The sequence below is a fragment of the Uranotaenia lowii genome, chromosome 2, assembly GCF_029784155.1.
Source record: "Uranotaenia lowii strain MFRU-FL chromosome 2, ASM2978415v1, whole genome shotgun sequence".
In the NCBI taxonomy this organism is placed as follows: domain Eukaryota; kingdom Metazoa; phylum Arthropoda; class Insecta; order Diptera; family Culicidae; genus Uranotaenia; species Uranotaenia lowii.
In genome coordinates, this window is record NC_073692.1 from 255,477,799 (window position 1) to 255,505,763 (window position 27,965).

At 36.3% G+C, this 27,965-nt stretch overlaps 1 protein-coding gene across 10 annotated transcripts in view; it reads right to left on the reverse strand.

The window, feature by feature from the left end:
- Positions 1-27,965, reverse strand: part of LOC129747707 (unconventional myosin-XVIIIa) — a 268,397-nt gene that overhangs the window by 53,039 nt on the left and 187,393 nt on the right. For 6 of the 10 annotated variants that reach the window (XM_055742034.1, XM_055742029.1, XM_055742033.1 and 3 more), the window contains exons 2-6: positions 24,811-27,792; positions 14,015-14,722; positions 13,309-13,651; positions 12,173-12,307; positions 11,584-11,811 (exon numbers count right to left, since the gene is read on the reverse strand). In XM_055742034.1, the coding sequence (XP_055598009.1) occupies positions 11,584-11,811; positions 12,173-12,307; positions 13,309-13,651; positions 14,015-14,722; positions 24,811-27,560 (4,164 nt within the window). In that variant the 5' untranslated portion in view covers positions 27,561-27,792. The remainder of the gene's footprint in view (positions 1-11,583; positions 11,812-12,172; positions 12,308-13,308; positions 13,652-14,014; positions 14,723-24,810; positions 27,793-27,965) is intronic. The other 4 variants (XM_055742031.1, XM_055742032.1, XM_055742030.1 and 1 more) reach the window with 3 other exon arrangements.

Consider the following 27,965-nt stretch of genomic DNA (forward strand, 5'->3'; position numbering starts at 1 on the left):
TTTCCTCTATACTTTCTACCACACGTATCCTCAATCGGGCAATTCAGGAAAAATTTTAAAAAATTGTTGAAAAAGGGCAAATCTGAACAAAATCTAGCAATTATTTTAAACATACAAGAGAAAAAGAAAACAAATAATTCGAAATTTAAAGTATCTAAGAATTAAACAAAAATCAATGTTCATTTTGAAATTCGTTTTTAAACACAAAATCTAAAACAATTCTAAGAGAAATTTGAGTTTTTTTATTTGATTTAGCAAATAATCTGAATAAACTCGGGCAAAATCCCAAAAGTTTCAAACAATATCTTGCCATCCCCAGATTTGAGGGTATTCTGTAAAGAACAGGTAAAATAAAAAAAAAACAACACCTCATTTTCAATACATACAAACTTCTTGCAAAATAATAATGCTTGTTATTACGTTAACTTTCTAAGTAATGGTTACTGCACTAAAAAGCAGTTAATTTTGCCAAAACTTGCTCACAGTGCTAAGTGAGAACAGAAAAGCTTTATGATAAACATTTCAGAATTTTAACCGGGAAGTTATTATTATAACTTTTCACTTTTCAATCATTATTATTGAAATTTTCGTTGGTTCATAAATTCTAAACCGTTTTCCTTCCATACTTTTGAAAATAAAATCTTAAAAAAAAACTGTAGTTACATAAATTGGACCAATCGACAGTACAGAACTTCTTTATTGAAATTCCATCTCAATTTCTGCCTTAGACTTGAAATTCTAATTGAAACATTTTCAACTGATTTAACCAAAATTTTATCATCTAGTGAAGTAAATATCCTAAATTCAGCATATTATTTTCCAAATGATCATTCTCAAATTATCAACAAAACGATCTCATAGTTTAGTTGCTTATATCATTGAGTGATTCTCTTAACGTTTAACATGAATATTTCTATGTTTTTAATTTTATCTTTTTCCAGATTCAATTCATTGAGATTTTCAAGTCTTGTGTAGCCTCTCTTACTTACTTACTTAATGATCCCGCGCCGTTCCTCCGGTGCATAGGGCCGTGGTAAAAGACCTCCACTGTTGACGATCCGGAGCCAACGTCTTCACTTGGTCCCAGTCAAGATTCTCGTCGACAGTTCGGATTTCAGCGGCTAGGCTTCGCCGCCACGAGTTTCTGGGTCTGCCTCTTCTTCGATGACCTTCTGGATTCCAATCTAGCGCCTCTCTGCAAATCTCGTCTTCATCTCTTCGCAGCGTGTGCCCAATCCATCTCCACTTACGTTCCCGAATCTCGATTTCTAGCGCCCTTTGATGACACCGGCGATGCAGTTCCTCATTCGAGATCCAGTTGCCAGACCACCAAGCGCGGATGATATTCCGCAAGCAGCGGTTCACAAATACTTGCAGTTTTCGCGTCGTTACCGCATATGTGCACCAAGTTTCGCACCCGTACAGCAATACGGATTTGACGTTTGAGTTGAAGATTCGGATTTTCGTTCGTAGAGAGATCTGGCGTGACCGCCAAATGTTTCGGAGACTCGCAAACGCAAATCGGGCCTTTCTGATCCGGGTTTCGATGTCTTTTCTGGTACCACCATCAGGCGTTATCTGGCTACCAAGATACTGGAAGCACTCCACTTTCTCAACTTGTTGCCCAGCTATCATGAGACTGGAGGGATTTCCTGTGTTGATCTCCATCGACTTGGTCTTTCCGACATTGACTTTGAGACCTGCTGCCTTGGAACTTTCGGTGAGGTCGTCGAGTTTGCTCTGCATATCTGGTTGTGTTTGGGCGAGCAAAGCAATATCGTCTGCCAGGTCAAGGTCGTTCAGTTGCTCCATTGTTGAAGGATTCCACGGATATCCTCGGTTCGGTGCACAGTCGATCGATCCAGTCAGAATCTCATCCATTACGATTAGAAAAAGTAGCGGTGATAGAATACATCCTTGTCTCACTCCAGCAGTTACCGGGATTGGTTCGGACAAGATACCGTCGTGCAAGACCTTGCACGAAAACGCCTCGTATTGTGCTTCGATGAGATGGACTAGTTTCTCTGGGACCCCTCGTCGCCTTAGAGCCGCCCAGATGTTTTCATGGTTAAGTCGGTCAAATGCTTTTTCAAAATCAACGAAAACCAGCAGAAGAGAGTCCTGGAATTCGTTGATTTGTTCCAGTATGATTCGTAGCGTTGTGATGTGGTCCACACATGATCGTCCGGATCGGAATCCAGCTTGTTGCCGTCGGAGTGTAGCGTCAATTTTCTCCTGGATCCTGTTCAGGATCACTTTGCAGAGTACTTTGAGGGTTGTACAGATCAACGTTATGCCTCGCCAGTTACCGCACTCTGTCAGGTCTCCTTTCTTCGGGACCTTTACGAGGATACCCTGCATTCAGTCGACCGGGAATGTTGCAGTATCCCAGATGTCAGCGAAAAGACGGTGCAACATTTGTGCTGATAGGGTAGGGTCGGCTTTCAGCATTTCAGCAGGGATGCAATCGATCCCAGGTGCTTTGTTGGATTTCATGTTTTTGATTGCCGCTTCTATTTCAGCCAGCGAGGGCGCTTCCGAGTTGACGCCATTAATGCGACTTACTGTTGGCGCTTCGAGCTGCGGGTTTTGTTGGCCATCGCTATTCCTGACTCGGAAGAGTTGTTCGAAGTGCTCAGTCCATCGTTTGAGCTGATCTGTTCGATCAGTCAATAACTGACCTGCTCGGTCTTTCAGCGGCATTCTTGCATTAGTCCTTGCACCACTGAGGCGGCGAGAAATGTCATAAAGTAATCGGATATCTCCATTGGCGGCGGCTCTTTCTCCCTCTTCGGCTAGGGAGTTTGTCCAGACTCTCTTGTCTCGTCTACAAGCTCGTTTAACTGCCTTTTCCAGCTCCGCATATCGTAAGCAGGCGGCTGCTTTGGCTGACCCGGTACATGCCTGCTCAATTCCGACTTTCGCCTTTCTCCGATCATCGACCATCCTCCAAGTTTCATCCGACATCCATTCACTCCTTCTTCCACAAACTTTACCGAGAGTACCATGGCTCGTCGTGATAAAGGCATTCTTGATTCCACACCACTGTTCTTCGACTGTTCCGTCTGTCGGCAGCTCCGAGGCTCGGGATTCTAGCTGTTCAACGTATGCCCTTTTCACCTCTGGATTCTCCAACCGGCGGACGTCGCACACAGGGGTAAATGAGCAAAACAGGTGATCATAATTATTTGCGGCCAAACGGTACACGTTAGACATTTGATGACTTCGAGACATTTTATGTAAATTTAATGATCTTTCATATTTCATTAAGTAAAATGTAATTAACTTACTGATGAGGGAGATAAAAAAATTATTTACTGAAATACTTAGTTTTGAAGCTTGATATATTCAATAAAGTTGTAGATCATGTAATTTTAAGAAACTTTGTCGAAGACATCATCAAAATTGCATTTGAACCAAAAAAGTTACAAGCATTTTAAAAAACTGGTGGACTTCTAAATTAATTAACGAACACGAAAACAACAAGGAGGGCACAACTCGAGGCATGCCACGTATAAACGAAAACGTTATTAGTATTGATACTAGATTGGTTGCTTAGTTCATTTCGTTTCGTTTTGATGGATTTTTATAGAGGATTTTACGACTGTTTTTGGGGAAAAACCTATTATTAATAGGAAGTTTGCAAAACTTCCGCTAAAAACCGTTCCTTAATTCAAACATGATTCTGAAACTTATAACTTCAATAACAAAATCCATTCATAAAATCATACGAACTCGTCCGAACTCTCCATGTTTTAACTGTCCGAAAAAAGGCAATTTTCACAATATTAATTGTTTTATCTCATTTGGAAGACGATTTTTCCTATTAAAATGTTCAACAAAGTTGTGTGGTTTTGCAATCCAAACAATTTGTTCTGATATATTAAGTTTCCAAATCATACACAAAAAAAATTATTTAATAAAAACTGAAAAGTACTTATTAATTTTTTAAAATGCTTGTAACTTTTTTGTTTCAAATGCAATTTTGATGATGTCTTCGACAAAGTTTCTTAAAATTACATGATCTACAACTTTACTGAATATGTCAAGCTTCAAAACTAAGTATTTCAATAAATAATTTTTTTATCTCCCTCATCAGTAAGTTAATTACATTTTACTTAATGAAATATGAAAGATCATTAAATTAACATAAAATGTCTCGAAGACATCAAATGTCTAACGTATACCGTTTGGCCGCAAATAATTATGATCACCTTTTTTGCTCATTTACCCCTGTGTGCGTCGTATCGACACCCTGTTGCCTCTCCAGTTACTGAATTTCAGTTTCATAATTTTTCTGAATTTGGAGAGCTCAGGATTCTTTAAAGTACTAAACTCATTTGGATTGCTTATCTGACTTTTTTCGATGATAACTGATTCTGTGTTCACATTTAATCTCTATTCTGATTTTTATTCAACCGATCATTTTTTCACTTATACCCCTTTGGCTTTGAGGGCATCGAATGAAACTTTTGTCACATTAAGAATAACAATTTGATAACAATGTTTTTATCTAATGAGAATCATATTCATAAACATCTCATGAAAAGTTTTTTTTTGTGTTTCAAAGATATGAAATGTAAATTCAATTTTGGTGCAATTTTTGCTTTGGCTCTGATTGTTACTTTGAATCTCTTTTTTTTAATTTAATTCAAATTTTGTTTCTCAAAACTTGATTTGAAATTATGATTTAGATTTGAGACACTGAATTTTGGTTCTGTATATAACCTAATTTAATGTTTTGAATTCTTAAACTTTTATATCTGTATCTCTATGGATTTTAAATTTAGTTATTTTGTTTATTTTTTTTTTTAAATTTTGTACTTTATTTTTCAAATCTTCATGATACTTCCCAATTGTTATTAGGTAAATATTTCTCGATGAAGCACAAACCAGACGAGACAATCAATGATGAAATGAAAATCATTTAAAATATCTATCGGGTCATTTTTCTAAATCAGAGAATTTTAGTTGGTGATAAGAGTCTTATAAAACAGAATTAAATTTTGTATTTTGCAGCTTAAATTAGAGCTTTAATTTTTAAGAAAATTAATGATTAATTAACAATTTTTATTTGAAGATACGAGAAACTATCTTCTACGCAGACAACATGGCTATTTGAAGGCAGTAAAAGTTTTAAAAGGTTTTGTATTCTCTGGGATAGCATTTGAAAAAAAAATCTAATCATAGACACCCCCCCCCCCCCACACACACACACATTTTTTCGTCGATTGGCTATCTGACAAAACTTCCGAGAGAAAATGATCCGATTCTTGTTCACAAAAACAAAATTAAAAATGCCTTTGGGGCAATGTGCAAATATTGGTAGCCTAACATAAGTACTTATTAAAAAGTCTTTTGTTTTAATGGATCACAAAATGTGGGCAGAATGTACCCAAGTAACCATAAGCTTTGCATATTTATAGTTTTATACCACCAATCAAGTGCTAAATAACACTATATCAGCACATCATGTGCAAGTTTGCATTACAACAGCCCTCCGAGTGCTTTGCTGCATCATATTAGAATTATAACACTCTTTTAAAATGCATCTTGTATTTTACCAGCTTTGCACAATCCTTTTGGAATGCAACATAGCTCTAAATCAGAATAACAAATGCTATATTTTATAAGCATTAAATTGGCATCACAAAAGCTTGCCTTAATGCTTCTAAGCACTATGTAAGCTTTACAATGGCATAAGGCCAAAGCCAAGGCCAAAGTTAGCTCCCGTGCCGGTAGAGAAAACAAAAACGATATAAGATGTCTTGAGTTCGATTCCAGGTCATCTTCAACAGAAAAAATTAAAAAATATCAAGTAGAGAATCCAAAGGAGTTCCTTGACTATGAAGCTCACGAACTAGGAAAGCACCACTATTGTTTTTCAACTGGACAACAGCGAAGGGAGCAACTCAGGCAAAAAGAATCATTGTACCAAGCCCACGACCAAAAATTATCCATTACAAGATTCGGAACTCTAGCGAAAATCGACGGACAAAATCAAAAAGTGCCACCATCAAATGCTGCGGCAGAAATGCAACTATTTAGTGAAACACGCTAAGGAAAAAAAACCAATTTATATTACACGGTCGGAAATAACTAGCAGTTAGAGGGTTCATTTGCACGACAAACACACTGAGGTGTTTCTCTACGTGGTTTTGGCTCTCCAGAATTAGTACAGTTTTTCGGTATCAGAGTCTTCAATCGCCATTCAAAGCTTTTTTTCCTTGGGGACTGTTCAGATCAGGGGACTGAGATAAACGGAGAATCATCGTCAATGATCAAAAAATTTTGCAGCCAAAGATTGAATTTTTGGGTAATTTGTTGCAATTTGTTAGAGAGAATTAGAAGGTTTAAGTTAAAATTAGAGAAACCGCTCAGAGAGAGTGAAAATGTGCTAATTGTTGCAAATTGTTGCAATTTGTTAAGCAGTTGTGGAATTTTGATCATTACCATTCCAAATGCAAAGAATTCTCTCTCCACTGCAATCCCTTGGTTCAGATACCAGTTGGACAGAAAAATTAGATTTTAGACCCCCTTCGTGGACAAGCGTGGAAATTTGGCAAACCCCTACCCCAGTCCCCGGATGTGCACGTGGACAGATTTGAATTTTTTTTTTCAAATCTAATTTGAGAGTTGGAAAACACTACTTTTTGCTTTTTTGTTATTGAAATGGCTAATTTGAAAAAAAAAAAAACGAATTAACACTTCCTGATATAAAATAATTTTAAAAGTTATGAATTTCTAAATTATCATATTTATCACATGCTTTCAAGTGGCTACTAGTTGTTTAAACTTAAACTGGAAAGCTTTGCAAATTTAAGATTTTAATTTAAACATCCTAATAAAACTAGATAAAATTTATCAGCATTTGAATGAATTAAACTAAATTAAATTAAAACCTTGGGAAAAAATCTGTAATATATCATAAATCAGGATCCTAATCAAAATAAATACTTGGCCACGTCATCAAAACCCTTAATCGCAATATTCTCAGCACTGTTCCGTGGAATTTGGAATCAATGATCAGGCTCAACGAGATATCCAATACAAATTAGTTATCTGTTTTGATTGAAGATTATTGAGGAATCTAAATACGCAAAAATGAGTGAGGTTCTCAATTAAATTGAGTCAGTGGCATAGCTTTCTTCAAAAATTGCTGAAGGTATGTCAAAGTGCATTTTGCAAATTTATTCAAAAATTGATCAAAAGCATTTTAAACCCCCCGGAACGAGGAATACAAGTGAAAAAATCAATTATCGAGAAATGTTGACCTTTTCTATCAGCAGATGGTGTTAAGTTTTGTTGAAGGATTGTTCGTTGGCATTTATATGCAAAATTTTCAGAGCTAGGTATCTTTGAATATATTATTTTTGCAACGACTCTTACGAAAAAAAAAAACATTTTTATCTTCTTCTACATAATCAAACTTGCTTTATCTATCCAACTTTTAACTTTCAATTCTTTCAGATTATTTTACTAAGAGTTCATCTCGCCGAAATGTCATTAAAATATTTAAATCATAAATTAAATCTCGAAACGTAGGTCAGTTGATTGTACATCAGAATAATATTCGATTACCTTCAAGACTCAAGTTATACGCATTGCTTTAGATGTAGTATCACAAAACTTTTTTTTTGTTACAAGGGGCATGGTTTCATATCATGTTCAACGTCGGATAGCAAAATTCAGGGTTGCTAGCGATTTTTCGTTTTGAAATTCCAAAGTTTTTCCCGGTTTTTCCCAGGTTTTTTCCCGGTTATAAATGATGATTTTTCCGATATTTTTTATACTCGTTTTGATTTAAAATCATGGCGAATAAAAAAAATCAATATAAAAGGCTTCAATTTCTAATAATTGTATCCCAAAACTTGTTAACCGATTAGAAACCATGGCAAATTTTCAAATTTACAGGCTTTCATGATTTTTTTAAAACAAATCTAACAAACTGGGCACCTATTCGTTGTTTTGCTCCACAATTTCAACAATTTGGCAAAAAAAAAGCCCGGTTAGATTGATCTTGAAACTATAATGTAAGTACTTTTTAGCCAATATAAATTTTCTAGAATTTCTATACAGTTCTAGAATAAAAAGTATAATTTATATAGAAATATGTTAACAATACATCGAAACATACTATAAAATCAAATTGAATTAAAAAACTTAGAATCATCAGATTGCCGGAAAATATTTAGTTATTTTCTAAATCCAGTTATATTTTTTTGTACAAATCCAAAGACATGTTTTTGGAAAAAATGTTTTTTTAAAGCAGAACAATGAATAACTATAGTAATAGTCATTTGAACTAAAGATTCGTGAAAATATAGAGACCGTGTATAAAGCACGGCTGATGTTTAATTGTTTGAGTGTAAGATATTAATTTTATCAGGGTTGAGACCTTAGATTTCGGAAACTGTAAGCAATAGCTTAACGTAGGATGAATTAAAAACTTAACACTTGCTATGTAATGCTTCCTTCCTCAGACCAATTAAAACGAAATTCACAACAACAAGACATTGAAAAACCAATATTTTTTTCTGATGAAAAAAAAAAAGGTGTAACTCTGCTTAAAAACGTCTCACGCTGCCAAATTATTTGCTTTTTGCATAAAATAATTTTATGAAATATGTTTATCGAATACTGAAAAATTTTACGTCGAAACTGAAACTAATAAAGCCTAACCTGGATGTGCGAGAAACCACTATAGTGAGAGAAAACAACAAGTCTCAAGATTTGCGAAACAAAAAACCTCTTCAAGTGAGAGTGTAATACCTCCATAAGCTAGAGTCGTTTTCCTGACTAGATCAAGGAAGTTAGAGAAAATAACACTTTTGTACCATATTGAAACTTGCTCAGAAAACTTCGAACTGGTGGCATCAACTGGTGTCAGGTGGATTTTTACCAAATACATATTGAATAGTTGAATTTGTAGATCACTTTAATTCATTTGTATGTTGCTGGCCCTCTATGAAAGAGAACCTGGTTAATTCAGAAACCTCTTTAAGAGAGGAAAAAGAACAGTTTTGTGATTAGTTTTGTCGATAATAGTTTCGTTGTTAAATTAATATCATTTGAGTTATGCTTGTAAGTGTAGCACACATGCGGAGAGCGAAAAATTGAGATAACTCATATTTCTCCGCAATTAGTTAAAAAAGTGATAACATAAACGCTTATTTTACTAATGAACGAAAATAAGCGATTATGAGATAAATCTACATCGAGACTCTCAAAAATACTCTAAAATTTTGAAATAATTCTAAAAATAAGCCGTTTGTTCAGTCTTTCAAAATCACCGTTGAAAAGTTCTGTGAGATAGTTTTAAATTTATCATTATTTTCAATTATTGGTAAGATTAGTTTAGAAATAACATTATAAAAATATCAATTAACAAAATCTAACAGTTCGAGCAGGAAAATCTACTACTGGACCAGACATTAGTCTTCACAAAAATCACATAAAGATGACTATATTGTAGGTAGGATAAAACAGCTTATGCTCAAATCCATTAACTCAACAAAATATGTACAACCTTGTAGTTTTCCCTGAGGATGACCCCAACCTAGTCTCGAAACGTTGGATGAAATAAAATAATCATCATTTCGAAAATAGACTGCAGTGCCGATTTCAGAAAAGAAAGTCAATACCACATCAACAAAAACCAGTCGAAATCTGAACAAAATAAAAAATTCTAAAAATATTTTTCAAACTGCGTGAAAAAATTTCACAAATGTCAATTTTCCCGGTGAGGTGCTGAAATTCCAGGTTTTTTCCCGGTTTCCCGGTGACGTGATGAAATTCCAAAGTTTTTCCCGGTTTTCCCGGTTTTCCCGGTTCGCTAGCAACCCTGAAAATTAAACAGGAATTTTGGAGTGTTACGATGAGCACATGTCAATAATATAGAGTTGATTTTGTCATAACGTTCTTAAATTTGTGTAGAAAACCTTATGAATAACAACACATAAGTTCCAGAAAGAGTTACAAGTTTTAAATCTAATAAGACACATGCAATGCGCTTGTACCGCTCACAAGTGATTTTTATCCGTTCGCGAATCAAAAAAATCTCCAACTCGTCAATTACTTTGATAAATCAAACCACACAAAACCAACGGACAAAGGAGAGATTTTTTTAACATGTTTCTATGCTCTTGAATACCAATTTTTTTTATGGAAAATGTGGAAATTTTGACAATTCTTACAAAATAACTAATGATATTTTTACTCAATTTGCATAACAGTTTTGAAGCCAATAAATACTGCTTCATTGTGTAGAAAAAAAAAGAATTTGTTTATATCCAATGGAATTGTTTCAAAAAGCGATAGAAAACAGTCTCAAATAAGTGAATTCACGCCCCAAAGATGGAAACTTTGAAAATGATGAGACGATTTTTAAAGATTGAATTTATAGAATTGGCTTAGGGGAACATGCCCTATTATGCGCCACCTAAGCGAATCGCTGATTTTCTATGTATTCCACGTACAAATTGTGTTAAAAGTGGGTGCAATCGTTGAAGAAAATTGTTTTCTACAAATGCCTATGATTTTTTATTACTCAAATTGCTTTAGTTGCTTCAAAAACTTGATTTTTAAAAACCTTATTCAAAGCCACAGAACAAAACTGTGTTGCAAATACGCGCCGCCGTGTATTCAATACGCGCCTGACAGCCGAACACACCCGAAAGCAGCCGAAGACCGAAAACACACCAATACTTATAGACACTTTGAATGAAAATAAAATCGAAATGGACTAATCAAAATTTAAAAAAAAATAAAAGTAGATTTTTTTGGGCTGAATTAACACTCAAAATAAGGTTTTAGACTTTTTGTTCATTTTCAATGAAAATTGGCCTTTTTGAAAAATTAATGCTATTTTCAGCCTACTACGAATGCGCGTTATAACGAGCGCATGGGCCGTGATAAAACATACCCATAAAAAGCATACCATAGCGAGTTCGGTATAATTTTTTAACATTAAATCGTAGTTTAGATTCTCCTCTATCGATGTGTCAGAAAATATTGTCTTATTCGTTTTTTTCTTCTTGGTGACACCTTATTGAAAATGTTTTAAAATTTAGATCGAAATGAAGAAAAACCTAAATTGTGAAATTATCACGACACAGGAGCATTTTAAGGAAAAACTCATACTTGCCATGACCAATCACAGCATTTAGAACAAATTGGTAATATTTTGCAGGCTCAAAATGTGTCAGATTCTTCAAAACAAGGGTGGCGCGTATTAGCCACATGGGGCGTTATATGAACTTTTCCCCTAAATCCAGCTGAGTTTCAACAGTGCGGATGAGTGAATTCACGTCACAAAAATGTTTTTTTTAATTAAACAGGGAAATATGCTCTGAAAGTTATTTTGAACGGAGATAACTAATGATTTCTGAGGAACTTCACGTGGCATTTCTGGTAAACTGATCGGTGGGACCGTTTATAACTAATGTTCGAAATCAACATTTTGTTTTGAAATCATAATCATTTGTAGGAAAATCTTAACTTCAATCTGAATTCACAGTGACCATATCTACATTGAAACGCTTAGAAATAAATTTAACACATGTCTTCTGTGACAGTACTTACCCTCATTTCCAGCCGGGAGTTTTCCGTCTTGAGGTTGGTGCGATCGTTTTCCACCTTATCTAGCTTTTCCTTCAGCATCTGCAGCTCGGTCGTGGCGATCTTCAGCTGCTCCTCGGTGCGGTGCACGTTCAACAGAGGCGTAACCCTTACTAACAGTCGCCACCAGGGCCATTCGCGAACTTTTAGGAAGGCTCGCACGTTTCGTTGGATGCATTTGACCGCCAGTTCCTGCCATCGGTTGGTTGGTTGATTGACAAGTTTTCCGGCGACCGGAGGATCGTGCGAAACGGTACCGAAAATAAATGAAACCGAAAGTTAATAAATTCCATTTTTGTTTTTCGGCGTTTGATTTTAAGAAATAAATAGCGCTTGTGCTGGAAGATAGTGGAAACGTGAGGGGGTGATAAAGTGTAACCAATAAAAAGTAGTGTACGTATAAGGTGATGTGGAGCAGTTAATTGAAACACTACGAAGGCAACCGGCGTGTCTACTTAAATGGGTGAACAATAATGGCGGAAATCGTTAGTAGATTGCATAAGTGCTGTTTGCTGTGCGCATAAATATCGATATAGTATTCGGGGTGCGTTACCTGAATGCGCCTCTGGGCCAAACGTTTTCTGGCCAGGTGACCCCTGCAGTACGCCTGAAGTTGAATGATACGATCAGACAGTAGCTCATCACGCTTTGCTTCCAGCTGGTTAAGAACGCCCGAACGGAACAGAACCTGCGTGTATAAAGCAAAATATTAGAATGAGTGCTATAACTAATGAGGACATGCGACATTGCGACTCTGGACGACTCTGGAAGGCTTCATATATGTATAGTAAATTTTTTATTTATGCATGTTTTTTTGCTGAAAAATTTGAAATACACACCATGTTTAAAAGTAAGGTTTATTGCAACATGCCAAAGTGCTTTACAAAAACATTTAATACCTGTAGCTTTCAAGGATTACTTTGTTGTCCGAATAAATAAAAACAACAGGGTGATTCTTCTTCCACACTCGGCTGACAACTTGAACTGCGATTTCGGTTGCTGAGACTTGTTTATGTTAACATTTTGGACTAGATGAATAGATGATGCATATCTCAAGTTTCCCGACAAGTATGGGAGACCTACTGTTTTTTTTTTCAGCAACCAAGATGTAAACATCTCAGTAACCGAAATCGCAGTTCAAGTTTCCGAGTGTCAAAAAAAAATCTAAACTTGTGAAAACATCGAAAACATAAATGTAAATGTCGTTTACATGTTTAGTTGCAAAATACTCAGAACACTAAAAAAAAATATTAAAGAACTATTTGCCGGAAAAAAGGTTCGGTCACTCATACATAGTTTTCCGATTCCTAAAATCTAAGAAAGAATACCACGATGTGTTATTGCTGGCAAAAAAAAAAGATTCCTGAAATCATGAGTTTTGAGAAAGTATTACATTGAACATTAATTTCCTCAAGTAAGCCGTTAACCGTTATGCAACATAACCTCAAATGCTATGTAATATACATCCTTTTATTTTCCACAGGAACATATTTAGTAGAAAGCCCCATCAATCAACACTTTACAGCCGTCATGTCAAAATGATTCCCAGAGATTTTGCACCTCTCTGGACCAGAAGAGCTGTTGTATCAAATAATACAGACGATGAGCCGATAAGCTTCTTACACAACATATCCCCCGTAGAAAGAAGAAGCTAAAAAAAACTCAATAGTACCGCAACAAATTAATTACCTCCGTATTGCACTCGACCGGCTGCTGCCGATGATTGTCGATCTCGTCCGTCCAGCGATCGCAGGAAGTAGCGACAGCATTTTTATCATCATCACTACACTCGGCAGCAATAGCACTTTGGCTACTGCATCGACTGATGCTGCTTCTAATGCTGTCGTCTTCCGATGCTTCTTCCGTTCCGTCATCGTCGTCGTCGTGGTGAGGAACCACTTTCAGCTCACCTTGACTGATGCCGGTGAGATCGTTTGTCAGTTTCGCCTCATTTTTGTCGGGCAGCTTTTTCGTTTCGCTAATGAGGGTCACCAACCTGCTGCTGCTGCCGGTCAAACTTCTATTAGCCAAACTATTTTGAGAAGATTTTATGAATGACTAACTACTTCTTTAAAAACTGATACCAACGGCCTTTTTTGTGAAAAAATTCTAATAAATTCAGCCTTACTAAACAAGCTGTTAAGCTCAATAATGAAAAATACGAAATTAAGAAATTCAGAAGTATTTAAATGATCTAAAACAGTAATAAAATGTTTCATAAATCCATTAAGCTTTCTTTTCGTTTAATCTTATTCAATCAATTCGATACAAAGTTACTGTTTGAGGAAACTCAAATGTAATATTGTATCTCCGAGATTCAAAATTTTTCACCAAAGATCATCGATATCAGTTTTCTGTCCTCTTCTACAAAATCATAACAAAAAATACCACCTACCCATTGTACAACTCATACAAGCCACTATTGCCACTGCTGGCACAGAGACCCACACTCTCGGCAGCATTTTTCCGACACTTTTGCTCGAAGATCTCCAGCAAGCTTTCGGTGAGCTTTCCCGGAATCGGTTTCGCAATCAGCTGCTGCTGTTGCTGCTCTTCGAGTTCGTTATTTTCGTTCGAAATATGGCCGGAATCTTCACTGCAATCACTCTGGTAGGTTTCTTCTTTCTCACTACTGACAAGGCAAGATTTTTTCGCCACCGAGTTATTATTGCTATTTTCCACCACATGTACTACACACTTGAGATGATCGATAACACGTTGTTCTTCCTTGTCGTTATCTTCTTCTTGGGCATCATCATCGTCGTCTTCTTCGTCACCTTGATCCACTACCTGGTCTCGGTACAATTTCAGCAGTTCCGCACTGATATGGCCACTTCTGCTGGCCAGATCAACACTTTCCGGAGAAGAAGAGGGTGGTAGGGGAGAGGGGGGCACTACAATCACCGTCGTTGTGGGCGTCGGCGTTGAAGGCTTTGATGAGGTGAGGAGCGGCGTTGAGGGAGACGATGCCACTGGGGCCGCCGAAGCAAGCACAGGTACTGGAGATGATGTTGGCGATCTTGTACTCGTTACAGACTCATTACGATGGTGCTTCACGGGTGGTGCTTTTGTGGGTGGGTTGTTGTTGGTGGTACTTTCGATTCTATTATCACGATCAGGTAAAATCTCATTAGCCTCGCTTTAAAATGATTTCAAAGAAATGCTCCAACTGTTGGTGGCTTTTTGATGATTGAATAGAACTTCTTATAAACTAGAATACCCCAAAACGTGTGTTAAGTTTGCTAAAATAATACACGAATCAAAACGGTGTGATTGCAATGTATTATCAAGATTCTTTTGTTTTTATGTTTAACTAGCTGACCCGTTGTGCTTTGCTACACCTTCCGGAAATAAATGTAATTTGTAAAAATTTATTAAAATTTAGATTTTAAAGAGCATTGTTTTAAATCAAACCTCATCATACTTCAGAACCAACAACTTTGAAATGAGAGCTGCAGCTGCAGTTCTGAATAGCAATTTAAAGATGGTATATATTATTTACTGATTTCTAAACTCGTTTTTCAAGATCTGAAATTTGTACTCTGTACCCAAAAAAACCTTATTAAATATGGTCCCTTCTTTGAAAAGCTCTTTATCTTAAATTTACATGGGAGCTCTCCCATCTTTTTTAATTTTTTCCCCCACTGCTTGAAGAAGGTAGGCAAATTTAACCGACTCGATATCCAAACAGCACTTATCATGGTAATGAAAAATATATTAAATTAGTTATGTATTAAATACAGTGCAAATTTCTTTTTTTTTAAATAAATTTACTACGGTAAACATATAAATATTTGAAAAAATATCAGTTGCATCACTAAATAAGTTCTCAGAGTTTTTTTTTATTTTCTCTTTGAAAGTCCAATATTCAAAAATGTAGGCAAAAACAAATTTCTAAGTTTACATTTGTCCCGTATATTGGGGCAAGTGTCAATGCAAAGCTTATTTACAGATGCGTCAGAGTAATGGCTTTAAAATGGATTTAATACGAATTCCTGTTTTTTTGTTCTATCAAGTTTCACTGATATATCTGCAGTATTCCTGCAATATAAATTTATGTTTGTTACTCAACTTTTAACGAATGCTGTTCAATGGGAATGACCTTCATTTACAAAGACATTTAAGAATTTTCAATATCCGCTGCAGTTTCAACATTCGGAATACCCCTTCTGGTCTTTCCAACATATCGAATCATTTTGAAGATGAATTTCTTAAAAGTTGAAAAGCTCCCATTTTCATTTCTAAATTCGTTCCAGTTGTGTATTTGAGCCGAAGTAACAATTTCTATAAGAAAACATAATTTTTAAGTTGAACGTTTGAAAATGTTCTAATGTTCCTTGAATGAAAAGTCGCAATTAAGCAAAAAAAACATCTAGGTTGCATATCGCCCACACGTGCATAAGAATGCAGAAGAAACAGGCGCTTGATTGTTAAATTTTCCAGCGATCAATGAACAGTATGCTTTAGTTACTATCCACTTGCTACGACGTTTGCTTGACCATAGAGGCGAAAAACAAACCCTTCAAATAAAAGAAAATTTCTAAAAATTGAGGCCATAACTTTAAAATTTCAGATTTTTGGCAAAAAAAAAGATTATATGTTTTATTCGATCGGCAAAATGTCAATCTGGGTCTCATCTAGGCGTCATTCATAACCATGTGCTGTACAAATGAGCTAGGAATCAAGTAGAAAAAAAATCACATCAAGGCTTCATATCGCCACCCTTGCATTGAAAATATTCTTGGTTGAGAAATACGCGCCAAAATATTCCCACTGATCAGTATGCTATGCCATTGTTACTATCCTCTCGCCGACGCCTCGACCTTGGAGACGAAAAACAAACCGCCCAAAGGAAAAAAAAATCTCAAGAAAATGGATGTCATGACTTTAATTTGTTTCGAAAAACTACAAATTTTCTATGGAAGCATCTCCTTCCTTAAGTCGGATGGAGTTTTAACTATTACAGAAACCATCCCCGGCCGCAAAAACACTCAGATGCTCGTTTTGACGATGATCGGTTCAGTAGTTTCCGAGTCTATAGGGAACAGACAGACAGACAAACATTCATTTTTATATATATAGATTAATGTTAATTAATGTGTAATTAATTTGCCCGAACTCTAAAATTTGACAATACTGGTCATTCAAAAGTCCTTTCTTGAATCCATAGATACTTACTTTAAGCTGTACCTGCTTTCGATTATTTAAAAAAATATTTCATTGACGGTCCAGTTTGGTGTCTGACAGCGTTTTTAAACCGTATATGCTATTGATCAATTGAGATGTTAATGTAAAAAACGCATGTTTATGGAACACACCGAGAACTGAAAGAATATACAGTAGCGTCTAGAGCGGAATAAATTCTCGACATAAACTACAAAATTGTTCTGTTTTTATTTTGAAAATTGAGAGCTATTCGACTTATTTCAACTGATACCGCGAAAACAAACCAAAATTATGAATTTAACTTTTTCATATGAAGGTATCTACTATGTTTCAATTTCAAAACCATCCTGAAATTGTTAATTCTGAATCAAGGTTGTTTAGATAATGTCAAATGTCAATTTACAATCAAAAGTATTTAACCCTCCAAAGCTGTTCGGGTCAATATGACCCGAAGCGCACATTTCAAACATCTTTATCATCATTCCAATATACTGAAGAACTGGGAGTTTTGACAGACCGAGTATGTTCTATGAAAATAATGATCAAAATAACGACAAAAAATTAAAATTTGAGTTTTGAAAATCGGTTAATTGGGAAATGAAATACAGCTAAGCAAAGCCAAAATTGGATGTCGTTATTTTCAAAGTAAGATTTTTTTCTACCGGAAGATCTGAGATAGCGGTCAAAACTTTCATTGGACCCCTTTATATCTATACATTGTCGGATAGATGGATTCTTGACGATTTCAAACATTAATGAAACACTTAAATGAAGAAAAGTTGTCAGAAGTTATGAGTATTTTAAAAATCAAATTGATTTTTAAGCCCTTTTACTTTCTGAACCCGTTTCTGATAACCTGGTAATACATATCGACCTAATTTTGAAATGTTGAGTAATTAGAATAAATTACCTACACAATGAATATATTATCATCAAAATCGAAATCAAACTACAACTCAAGTATCCCCGAAACGGATATTTAGCGAACGGCTTTGGAAGGTTAAGCGTAACTCTAAAGCAAGGTTGCCAAAATCCCAGTAAAACATATAATTTCACAGAAGAATTTTGAGCTCATTTTTAATACAGAATCCGTGTCACAGAACGCAAAATTTGGAAATGTTCACAGATTTCGCAAATTTTTTAAATTTTATGTGAACATGAATTTTGGATTTCCTACTTTGTTTTGGAGAATCATGCTAAGATTGGTAATGTTAAATGATTTTTCTTAAGTGAAATGTGAAAAAGACTCATTTCTTAATGATTTTCAAAGAAATTCATGCTATTTCCATCACATAAAAGAATCACAGAATTTCTGGGTAAAACCACAGAAAGTCAGATTTTAGGCGGATGCGAAAACCACAGAAAGTCAGATTTTTTTTTCGCAATACACAGATTTTTTTTCGGCAACCTGGCTCTAAAAATTGGCATCATTTTGTTAATTAAGTGTAAGTCCAAATTTGTATACATAGAAGATTTTTTCACGCGCTTTTGGACGAAGCTTGTTTCACACAGCTATCGGAAGTTAGCGCGTTTTTAACGCAGTTTTCGCAATCTAAACGGTATACACTGCCGGCCAAAAGTTTGGGATCACCCACTAAAAAACATGCAAATTTTGATCGTTCATATCTCAGCCGTCTTAAGACATATTGAAAATCTTCTGATCTCATTTGAAAGATAATGAGCAATAGCTATCTCGGAGGTATTTTGCCCAAATATAATGTTTTAGTTTTGAACTTAAAACTTCACCTAAAGTTATAACATTTTCAAAAAGTCGCACTCAATATTCAAAGCCGATCATCTCGGGATAGGGTGGACCAAATCTCAAAATTTGAGCGGCATTAGAATTCCTGTTCTTTACTTCTCAAAACACAACCCAAAAAAATTTGAGAAAAAATTCAAGAATGTATTTTTAATAAATAAAATAGACACTTGAGTTATCGTCCAAAAGTTTGGGATCACCTCTTTGTATGGTGAGTTTGGGATCATTCTTATAAAAACATGCAAATTTATTTTATTCATATCTTTCTCATCTAACATCGTATTGCAGAGCTGAAGGGTTCATTTGGAAGCTTAGGAATTGTTGTTTTTTAATAAATTCATTCAAAAATTATATTTTAAGGTGAGAACTATAAAAAAAAAATCTGGGAACTTTCAAAAAAACAATTAATTTCAGGTAATTTTTTTATGGTTATCACTTCAAAATATAATTTTTGAATGAATTTATTAAAAAACAACAATTCCTTAGCTTCCAAATGAACCCTTCAGATCTGCAATAAGATGTTAGATGAGAAAGATATGAATAAAACAAATTTGCATGTTTTTATAAGAATGATCCCAAACTCACCATACAAAGAGGTGATCCCAAACTTTTGGACGATAACTCAAGCGTCTATTTTATTAATTAAAAATACGTTTTTGAATTTTTTCACAAAATTTTTTGATTGTGTTTTGAGAAGTAAAGAACAGGAATTCTAATGCCACTCAAATTTTGAGATTTGGTCCACCCTATCCCGAGATGATCGGCTTTGAATATTGAGTGCGATTTTTTGAAAATGTTACAACTTTAGGTTAAGTTTTAAGTTCAAAATTAAAACATTATATTTGGGCAAAATACCTCCGAGATAGCTATTGCTCATTATCTTTCAAATGAGATCAGAAGATTTTCAATATGTCCTAAGACGGCTGAGATATGAACGATCAAAATTTGCATGTTTTTTAGTGGGTGATCCCAAACTTTTGGCCGGCAGTGTATGAGAGAAAATATTATTAGTTCTTTTCAATGCTAAACTCTTAAGAGTTTTTTTAAAGTTGAAAAATCTTAGCTCTGAAGCTTCGAAGGTGAGACGTGAGACAGGAGGTATGAGACCTGAGACTATGAGCTTGAAACTTGAGACCTGAGGGATGAACTAAGAGATCTGACACCTTAGACATGGAGCCTGAGACTAAAGTTGTTGAAAAAAAATCTGTGTTTTTGCGAGGAAAAAACTCTAACTGTCTGTGATTTTAACCCAAAAAATTTGTGATGGTTTTTTGTGGTGGAAATAGCATAAATTTATTTGAAAAGTCATGAAAAATTCAGTCTTTTTTACATTTCACTTGAGAAAAATCAATAAACATTACCAATTTTATCATAATTTTCCAAAACAAAGTTAAAAATCCAAAATTTATGTTGACATAAATATAATAATTTTGGTAGTATATATGCACAAAATTGAAAAAATCCGTGAAATTTGAGAATATTTTTAAAATTCTGTGTTCTGTGACACAGAATCTGTGATGAAAATTTGCTCAAATTCTGTGAAATTAAAGATTTTTCATGATGGATTTTTCATGGACATGATTCGAGGGACGTGAAACGTGAGAAGTGAGATGTGAGACGTGAGAAGTAAAAAGTGAAAAGTTAAAAGTGAAACATGGGATGCGAGCCGTAAAGAATGAGAAATGAGAAATTAGCCGTAAGAATTGTCAAGCGCGAAATCATGCTTCCGAAAATCAATCATTTTCACTGAGCCATGCTTGACTACATTCAGAGCCAAAAAATCAAAGCAGTCAAATTTTCCTTCTTCAACCAAATCATACAAACAATCATGGATGACAACGACGCTTCTGTATTTGAAACACTTTTGCGATACATGATGAGGTAAAAAAGGACGCAGACTATCAGCAACGAACGTCTCGATGCTGATTTCCTTCCCCTAACGACTTTCAACCTTTAGGATCATAACTGATATGTATCAGTTCTGAGTGATCTATGTAGGCTATCAGATGATTTTTTATTTTTCGTTTTGCCTAGAAGGACAAAATCATGACTAGGTAACCGCAATGAACTGTCCAGCATGTGCTACAGCTTTTTTGAACATGTGGTCCTGGTATTTATTCAGATTTTTTCCTTTTGAAACATTAATGATCGTCTATCAATAACGAGCATTATCAACAATGATGCGAGGATAGACGTTCGGGAATGATTGAGGGAGCGACGTTCAAAATGTATCACCAAGTATGTCGATCACCGTCGATTAGCCACGTGACGAATAGCAACGGTAGCCTCCGGTGGGGCATGGTATATCTTCTTGTATCAAGTTAGTGTTGATTTTCGACATATATTCAATGGGTACTTTTACCACGTGCGTATCACAGCACTCGGAGGTAGCATCATTCTAGCTAGAAACCATTCCTGATTGCTTTTCTTGAGCGATTTTCCGACCACTGCGCGAAATAACCGTGAGAAGTTAGAAAAAAGACGTGAGAAGTGAGAAGTGAGCAATGAGCCGTGAGAAACGAGTGGTGAGGAATGATCCGTGAGAAGTGTGTCGTGAGAAATGAGAAATGAGCCGTGAGAAGCATACAAACCACTTCTCATGCCTCACTTCTCACAACACATTTCTCACATGTCACTTCTAACTTCTCACGTCTCACGTCACAGTCTCAATTTTCACTTCTCAATTCCCACTTCTCTCTACTCACGTCTCACTTCCAATGTCTCACATCTTATTATCTAACGTCTCATGTCTTATGTCTTACGTCTCATGCTCATGCCCCAAGCCTCAGGTGTCAGGCCTCAGGTTTTTGGTATCAGGTTTTTGGTACAAGGTATCAGGCTTCAGGTACCATGTCTTATGTCTCATGTCACAGATCCCAGGTCTCATGTCTCAAGTCTCAGGTACGCGGTACGTTTACCAGCGTAAAGAAAACTTTACTGTATTTATGAATAAAAAAGGAGCAATTAAAGGTGTCTAAAGTTTAACCACAGAGAACAGACGTACAAGCTCGAACAAAAAATCTTCCAAAAAGTGTGTAAAATTTCAAATGCTGACATTCAAAAAATATGTTAGAAATTGACTTGAAATAGCGCCATCTATTGCGCCGTTCAAAAGTTACAAATCAAATTTTCAGGTGGCCAGTTTTCGAAAAGGCCCAGCCAAAAAACCAAAACTATCGTTGGAAATTTTAAATAAGTTTCGTGGGCTAACTTGTATGTCTGTTCTCTGTGGTTCTACTTCTTTGAGCAATGTTTAATACATACTTTGTCACATTTTGATAACTTCCTAAAAAACTACAACTAAGAATCAATCCAAACCAAATGATTAATCCTAATCCGCTCTTGAGTGTCGCAGCCAAAAAGCCCAAACAAAAAAACTCCCCGATCTGACCTTGAGTGTGAATTTGACACTTGAACACTAATGCGGTATGAAATCACTGAATATAAATTTATTACGAAAATCTTGCGTTAATGGACTAAATGTCCTGTGCAAAGTTGAATTTAGTTGTTAGAAAATCTGAGAAATTGACAAAAATTTCGAAAAACAGGTATATGAAAATTCGTCAAAAATTCCGTGGTTCGTATTTTGATAATCTACAGATGCCAAAATGTGCCAAATTAAGTAAACTTTCCAATATTATTTTCAAAATTTATCTGGTGTGACTTAAATTATTTTGACGGTTTATTGATTGAAAAGGAAGTTTTTTACACTACTTTTTTACATTTTTCGTGGTCATGAGCTTAAAAATTCCAAAATCTCTATTCAGATCTCATAAAGAAAAAGTATATCCTTATGCGCAACGTATAGCTTTTAACTTCAGCTTTTTTGAACACTAAGTGATTTTTTGTGTTCCGTAGCTGTTCGACAGTCTTTTTTCTAAAGCATTTTTTTTTTCGGATTTTCCTATCTTAGACTTTGAATAACGGAAAACTGCCGTGTTGTAGTTGAATATCTGAGTTACATTACGAGGTTTCAGTTCACTATAAGTTTTGTAAAAATTGGTTGAGAAACAAAAGAGATATAATGGTTTTAGTCAGGAGTGTGAAATTAAAACTCCAGGAACTCTAACGGGTAAAATTTTTTGGGACGGATGATGGTTGAGATCAGGAGTAGTTACACTTTGAACAACATTTAAATAATTAATTTTAATGGTGGTGAGTCAATTCATTGGAATTAAGCCAGTAAACTGAAAATTAGGATAAAAATAACTTGTATTATGGATTTAAAATAAGTTTATGACAAAACAAAAACATGGCAATTTTCAAGAGTTTCAAAACACTTTCAAATCCAAAGGAGTCCACATATAAAGAGGTGTGTGGAAATTAAATTTAGATAAAAATAATCAGGAAGCTCTATTGTTTGAATTTGGAATTCCATATTTCATAATAGATTGTTTTCTATCTAAGAATAGAAATGAAAGCTTACTTTCAAATAACTTTGATTCAAAATGTTAAGCTTTATACAAAGTTAAACCCTTTTTTTTACATCGAAGGCATGATTTTTTATTGTTTCGATTATAGTCTCATGTCTCATGTCTCGAGTCTCAAGTCTCAAGTCTCAGGTCTCAGGTCTCAGGTCGCATGTTTTTTGTCTCAGGTCTCAAGTCTCAGGTATCAGGTCTGAGGTCTCAGGTCTCATGTATCACGTTCTTAGTCTCAGAGCTAAGATTTTCTCAACTTCAAAAAGATTCTAAGTGTTTTCCATTGAGAAGGACTTTTCTCTCTTATTTTCTCTCAAAACCCGTGTTAATTCGCCAAATCCGTGTAAAAAAAACCGTGTTAATTCCCAAAAACCGTGTAAAAAAGTAGTGTAAAAAAACCGTGTAAAAAATCGCTTAAAAAAACTTTGGTGTACTAATGTTTTTAAATAGTTAAACACTATTTCTCTAGTTCATATATGGCAGCACTATCTTGCAATTAAACCGAACTGATGCCCATTTTCGAATATCCGATATTAATTCAGGTGTGCTGGATGATTTAGATCAAGAAATAGTACTTGGTGTGAACGCCTTGGAAATTCTAAGATCACCAATTCCAAAAAAATAGAGTTGCATCAAGCTCATTAAAAGTGAATTTCTTGGTCCGATAATCAGAATAATGTTGAACATTCTGATGGATTTTGATGGACGAGCAGTATTATTGGCATGATTTGTAATTGAATCGGAATTTAAGATGAGCAGGAATTTTGGCGGTTGCACATGCTTGTGCTTGTGATTTTTTGCAATTCCGGAAAAGCTTTATGCATCGTGAACTCCAGCAAAACTGTGTTGAAAAACTTCCTCGAAATTATGAATATGGGTCTAAATGAACCTGAAAAATCAATATTGAGACTTAATTTGGTTTTAACTGCCAGAAAGTGCTGCCATCTACGACTTGAAGCTGGATAAAAGTGTGGTGTACTGAAAAAAATCAAAGTTTTTGAAATCCAATATGTTTTTTTCTGATTCAAAACAAACCCAGAATGTTTGTTTCATCATTTCACGTTATTTTAATGAAGAAAGTAAGTAGTTTGATAAAGAATAACAGCTCAAATATCAAATTCTTTAGTTTTATTAGAGCATCTTTTTAAACCTCCTTTTTAATACATTTAAAAAACTTTGTAATTTTAGAAAACTACTTAAAATGCAGTTATCCATTCAAATAATTCGTAGAAGCATTATTGTTCACTTTTACACAGTAGATAAATTTTAAGAAATAATCATATTTTTGTTGAAAAACACAAGTGGTACAATTATTATTTCGCACCTTTTTTCATATTTTTGGTCCTCAACGCCAATTGCTACGCCCAAAAACAGTAAAATTATGCTTGATTTATCTGTTAAGCAATTCAAAACAAACTGTAGAAGAAAATTTTGGTGATTTTCAATCATTCATATTTTAAAAAGCAAAACACATAGTGGTACTATTCTTATTTCGCTCACTGTATGTGAAAAATCAAAATACACAAAACATAAGTAGAGCAATAAACCAGATTGCACAATGGCATTTGAATTGGGTCAGACTGTAAATATGTATGTGGAACAAAATATCGCAAATATTGTAAAAAATTGAACATTTGAAAAAATACAGTTGAATAACAATCAACTGTTCACTAACTGATATATAAATTTATTTATTTTTTATAATATGAGTCTAAACTCACACTGTTCCAAAAATGTTTGTGTTGTTGATATATTTTTCATTTCATTATTGAAATTATTTTCAAAAAGCCACACAACAGTTTTGAGCACCTCATTTAATTTTTATAATCCCCATTTATCACTTACCGATCACTAAGGTTCCCGGAAGAACCATCAAGAAAACTGGAAGCAGTGCAGCAGCTATTGCTTTTGACCAGCAGCGGCTTGTTTTGCTTGACCAGTGCAGGCGATTTCAGCACCGGCGGAGGGGCAATTGTCAGTATCGAAATGGTGCTTGCCGATCTCCGCCAGCTTGTCAACGGCGATGATCTCGTCGGCAGAATGGGTGATAACTTTTTGACCAGTTTCGGGTGACCCCCACGAAGAGCACCACCGCCACCACCAATGGACGACGACGATAGGTGCAGACCACCGGACGAGTTTGATTTCACCGACAAGGGGCCCAGGAATCTACTCACTTTTCCGGGGTCATTCTTCAGCGTTGTTGACGATCGAGGAACACTTTTAATGCTACACTGATTTTCAAAATTAGATATGCAATTTTTAACGATGTTTTTACTTTTCACACCCAGGTTGTTCTTCGGCTGTTCCATCGCACTGTGATTGTTCTGGTGAGGCGGCACTCTTGGGGTTGTCGTCATCACGTGATGAGACGGAGATGAAACTGATACCGATTCACGAAAAATTTTGCTATTGGTCTGGGTGGCGGCAGTGTTGTTGTTGTTGTTGTTTTTACTGCTGTTGAGTTTCTGCTTTCTATTCGAGATCACGATCGCATTGTTTGGCGGCTGGTGTTGTTTTCTGTTCGTCGTCCTATTCTCGGCGCTGGAGGGCGAAGGCGTCGATCTGGGACTGGGACTCGATCGTGGAGTGACGCTAACAGGCGTCGTCGCAGTCATTGTGGAGCAGGACGTGGTCTTGTTGAGGACGGAACCCTTTTGAGGATCGAGTTGATGACGCCGGTGCAGAGGGTGAAGAGGATCGTTATTCAGATTTAACTTACTGATCGCGGCGAAGGTCGTTTTGCCGGCTGAGGAAGAAATATGATCTTTGCGAGTGGTGGAATTGGTGGCATTGTTACTTCGGGAGGGTTTCGTTTTGGCACGATAACATCCATCAATCTCATCCGGCTGTGTGGTTAATCGCAGAGAACTACTACAACTGGTGCTGGTTTTAAGACCACCGGAGCTTTGAATTGATGATTTCACGGTCAGTTTAATTCTACCATTAGGGTGTACACTTTGTTGATGATGATGGGTGGTGGTGGTTGTGGTGGAGCTGGAGCTTAATTGTTCAACTTTTTTCAATATCTCATGCCCTTTTTCCAAACATTTGTTCAACAATTCATCACCGTTTTCTTTGGATATTTTGTAGGCTTGTGGTTCCGATCGCAGATTCATTTCACTGATCGCCGATTGGATTCGTCCGGTTACGGGGCGCACGCAAATGGAACTGGTTGAAGTGCTTGATCGCATTTTGTCCGACTTGCCACGATCGCCACTCGGAGATTCGATTGAACAACCGTCATCTTCTTGTAATTTGACCGTCGAAACTGACAGCAGCGACAATGCGCTGTCGGAAGGAAGTATGAAGCTGTTGCTGCGACTTGAGCTCGTGGAAATTGGAATTTTACTACCGGAGTTGGTGCGCGATGCCGGCTTGTGGTTATTTGAAGGTGTGCTGTTGTTATTTCCCAACTCAAAGACGCTCTTTGCTCGCGGTAATTGGCGTTTTTCCGCTTGATTGAATTGCACAGTAGTGTTGCAAATTTTCGGTAGGGGATTTTTCGAGCTATCAGTATCAGATATTATGTTGCTATTTTTTACTTTGTAGGTGTTGTAGTTGTTTGGCACTGATACCCTCTCCATTTTGCTGCCGATCGTAATCGGCGATAGAGATGATTCCCGAGTACTGAACACAAACTCTTCCAAATCTTTCAAGTTTAACAAACTGCGTGCTAAACTAGCGTTGGAATGTTGTGTATTTGGCAAACTACTAGCACTTGAGCGGCCGGAATCTTCACCGGATTGAGACTTCTTCAAGATGCACTTAGATTCGATGATGCTACATGTTTTGGACTTGTGTAATAACTTTGCTGGATTTGGAGGGTACGTCTTCGTATTGGCTTTTTCGAGATTGCGATCTATAGTTGCCTGTCTTTCGTCGACTTTGGTGGTCCCGGGTTGTTGTTTTGCTGGTGGGACACCGTTAGCTGACTGTTTGCATACACTACTACTGTTGATCCCACCCGAGGCAGCCGCGGCCGTACGATCACGTGCAGCCGCTATAATACTACGCGACTTCGTTTTCAAACCCCGTTCATTGTACTCTGATAAAATCCGATCAAAGTTCTCCAAAGCCGCATTAAGCTTGGCCTCGTCGTATGCCACTTTTTCTAGTTCTTCGAAAATTTCGTCTTCCAGAGAACATTTGTACTGGCGTTTGCTAATGGCTTCTTCCTCCTCGGCGTCTTCGTCTTCGAATTCATCCTTATCTGATGAGAAAAGTGCTGCTGCCGTGCCAGTGAGCGGTATCATTCCACCACCTCCATTGCCACGATTCTTGGAGCCGGCTGATCGTGACGGCACTACTAGGACATTCTCGTAGTCATGATGTTCATGTCCGTGCGAGTCAGCTCTTTGCTGCTTTCCTGCTACCGCGTTCTTTCTAGCGGCGATCACTTTTAGCGATAATGTAGGGGCCGGAGTCTGGGGCTGTGTGGGCGGTGTTATAGATGACAATTGGCTCCTTGCCACGGTCTTATTGCTATTGCCACTCCTAGAATGAGGAAACCCGTTGATTTTGTTGATCAGCTTAGAGTACAGCTTGTGCGGAACTGCTCTCGTTGACGATCGTGGCGAGCTGTTCGAATGCATGGTCGATGCGCTTTGGAGTTTGGAGGGAAATCTTTAACACAAACACCACCAAACCTGCACTGCAAAGCGGGGCGGGGATATGCTTGCTGATGATGTCTTGTTTCGAAGAGATGTATGCCGATTGATGATCGTAATTAATTTGCACGTAAAATCATTTTCACTTCTCATACATGCTTGATGGATGCTGGGACTTTGTTTTGCATTTGCCACCGCGGCTGATTGATGCTATTCACTTAACACAAAAAGAAGAAAACACATTCAACACATGAAAAGGAAACACAATCAGATGATGCTGGTGGTGATGATCAGTATTCACTGCACAGTTTTTTGTTTCGCTTTTTCTCTATGTCCAAAGATGTTTTCGCTGGCTGGAACCACTCGCGAAGATGCAATCAATGAATACCC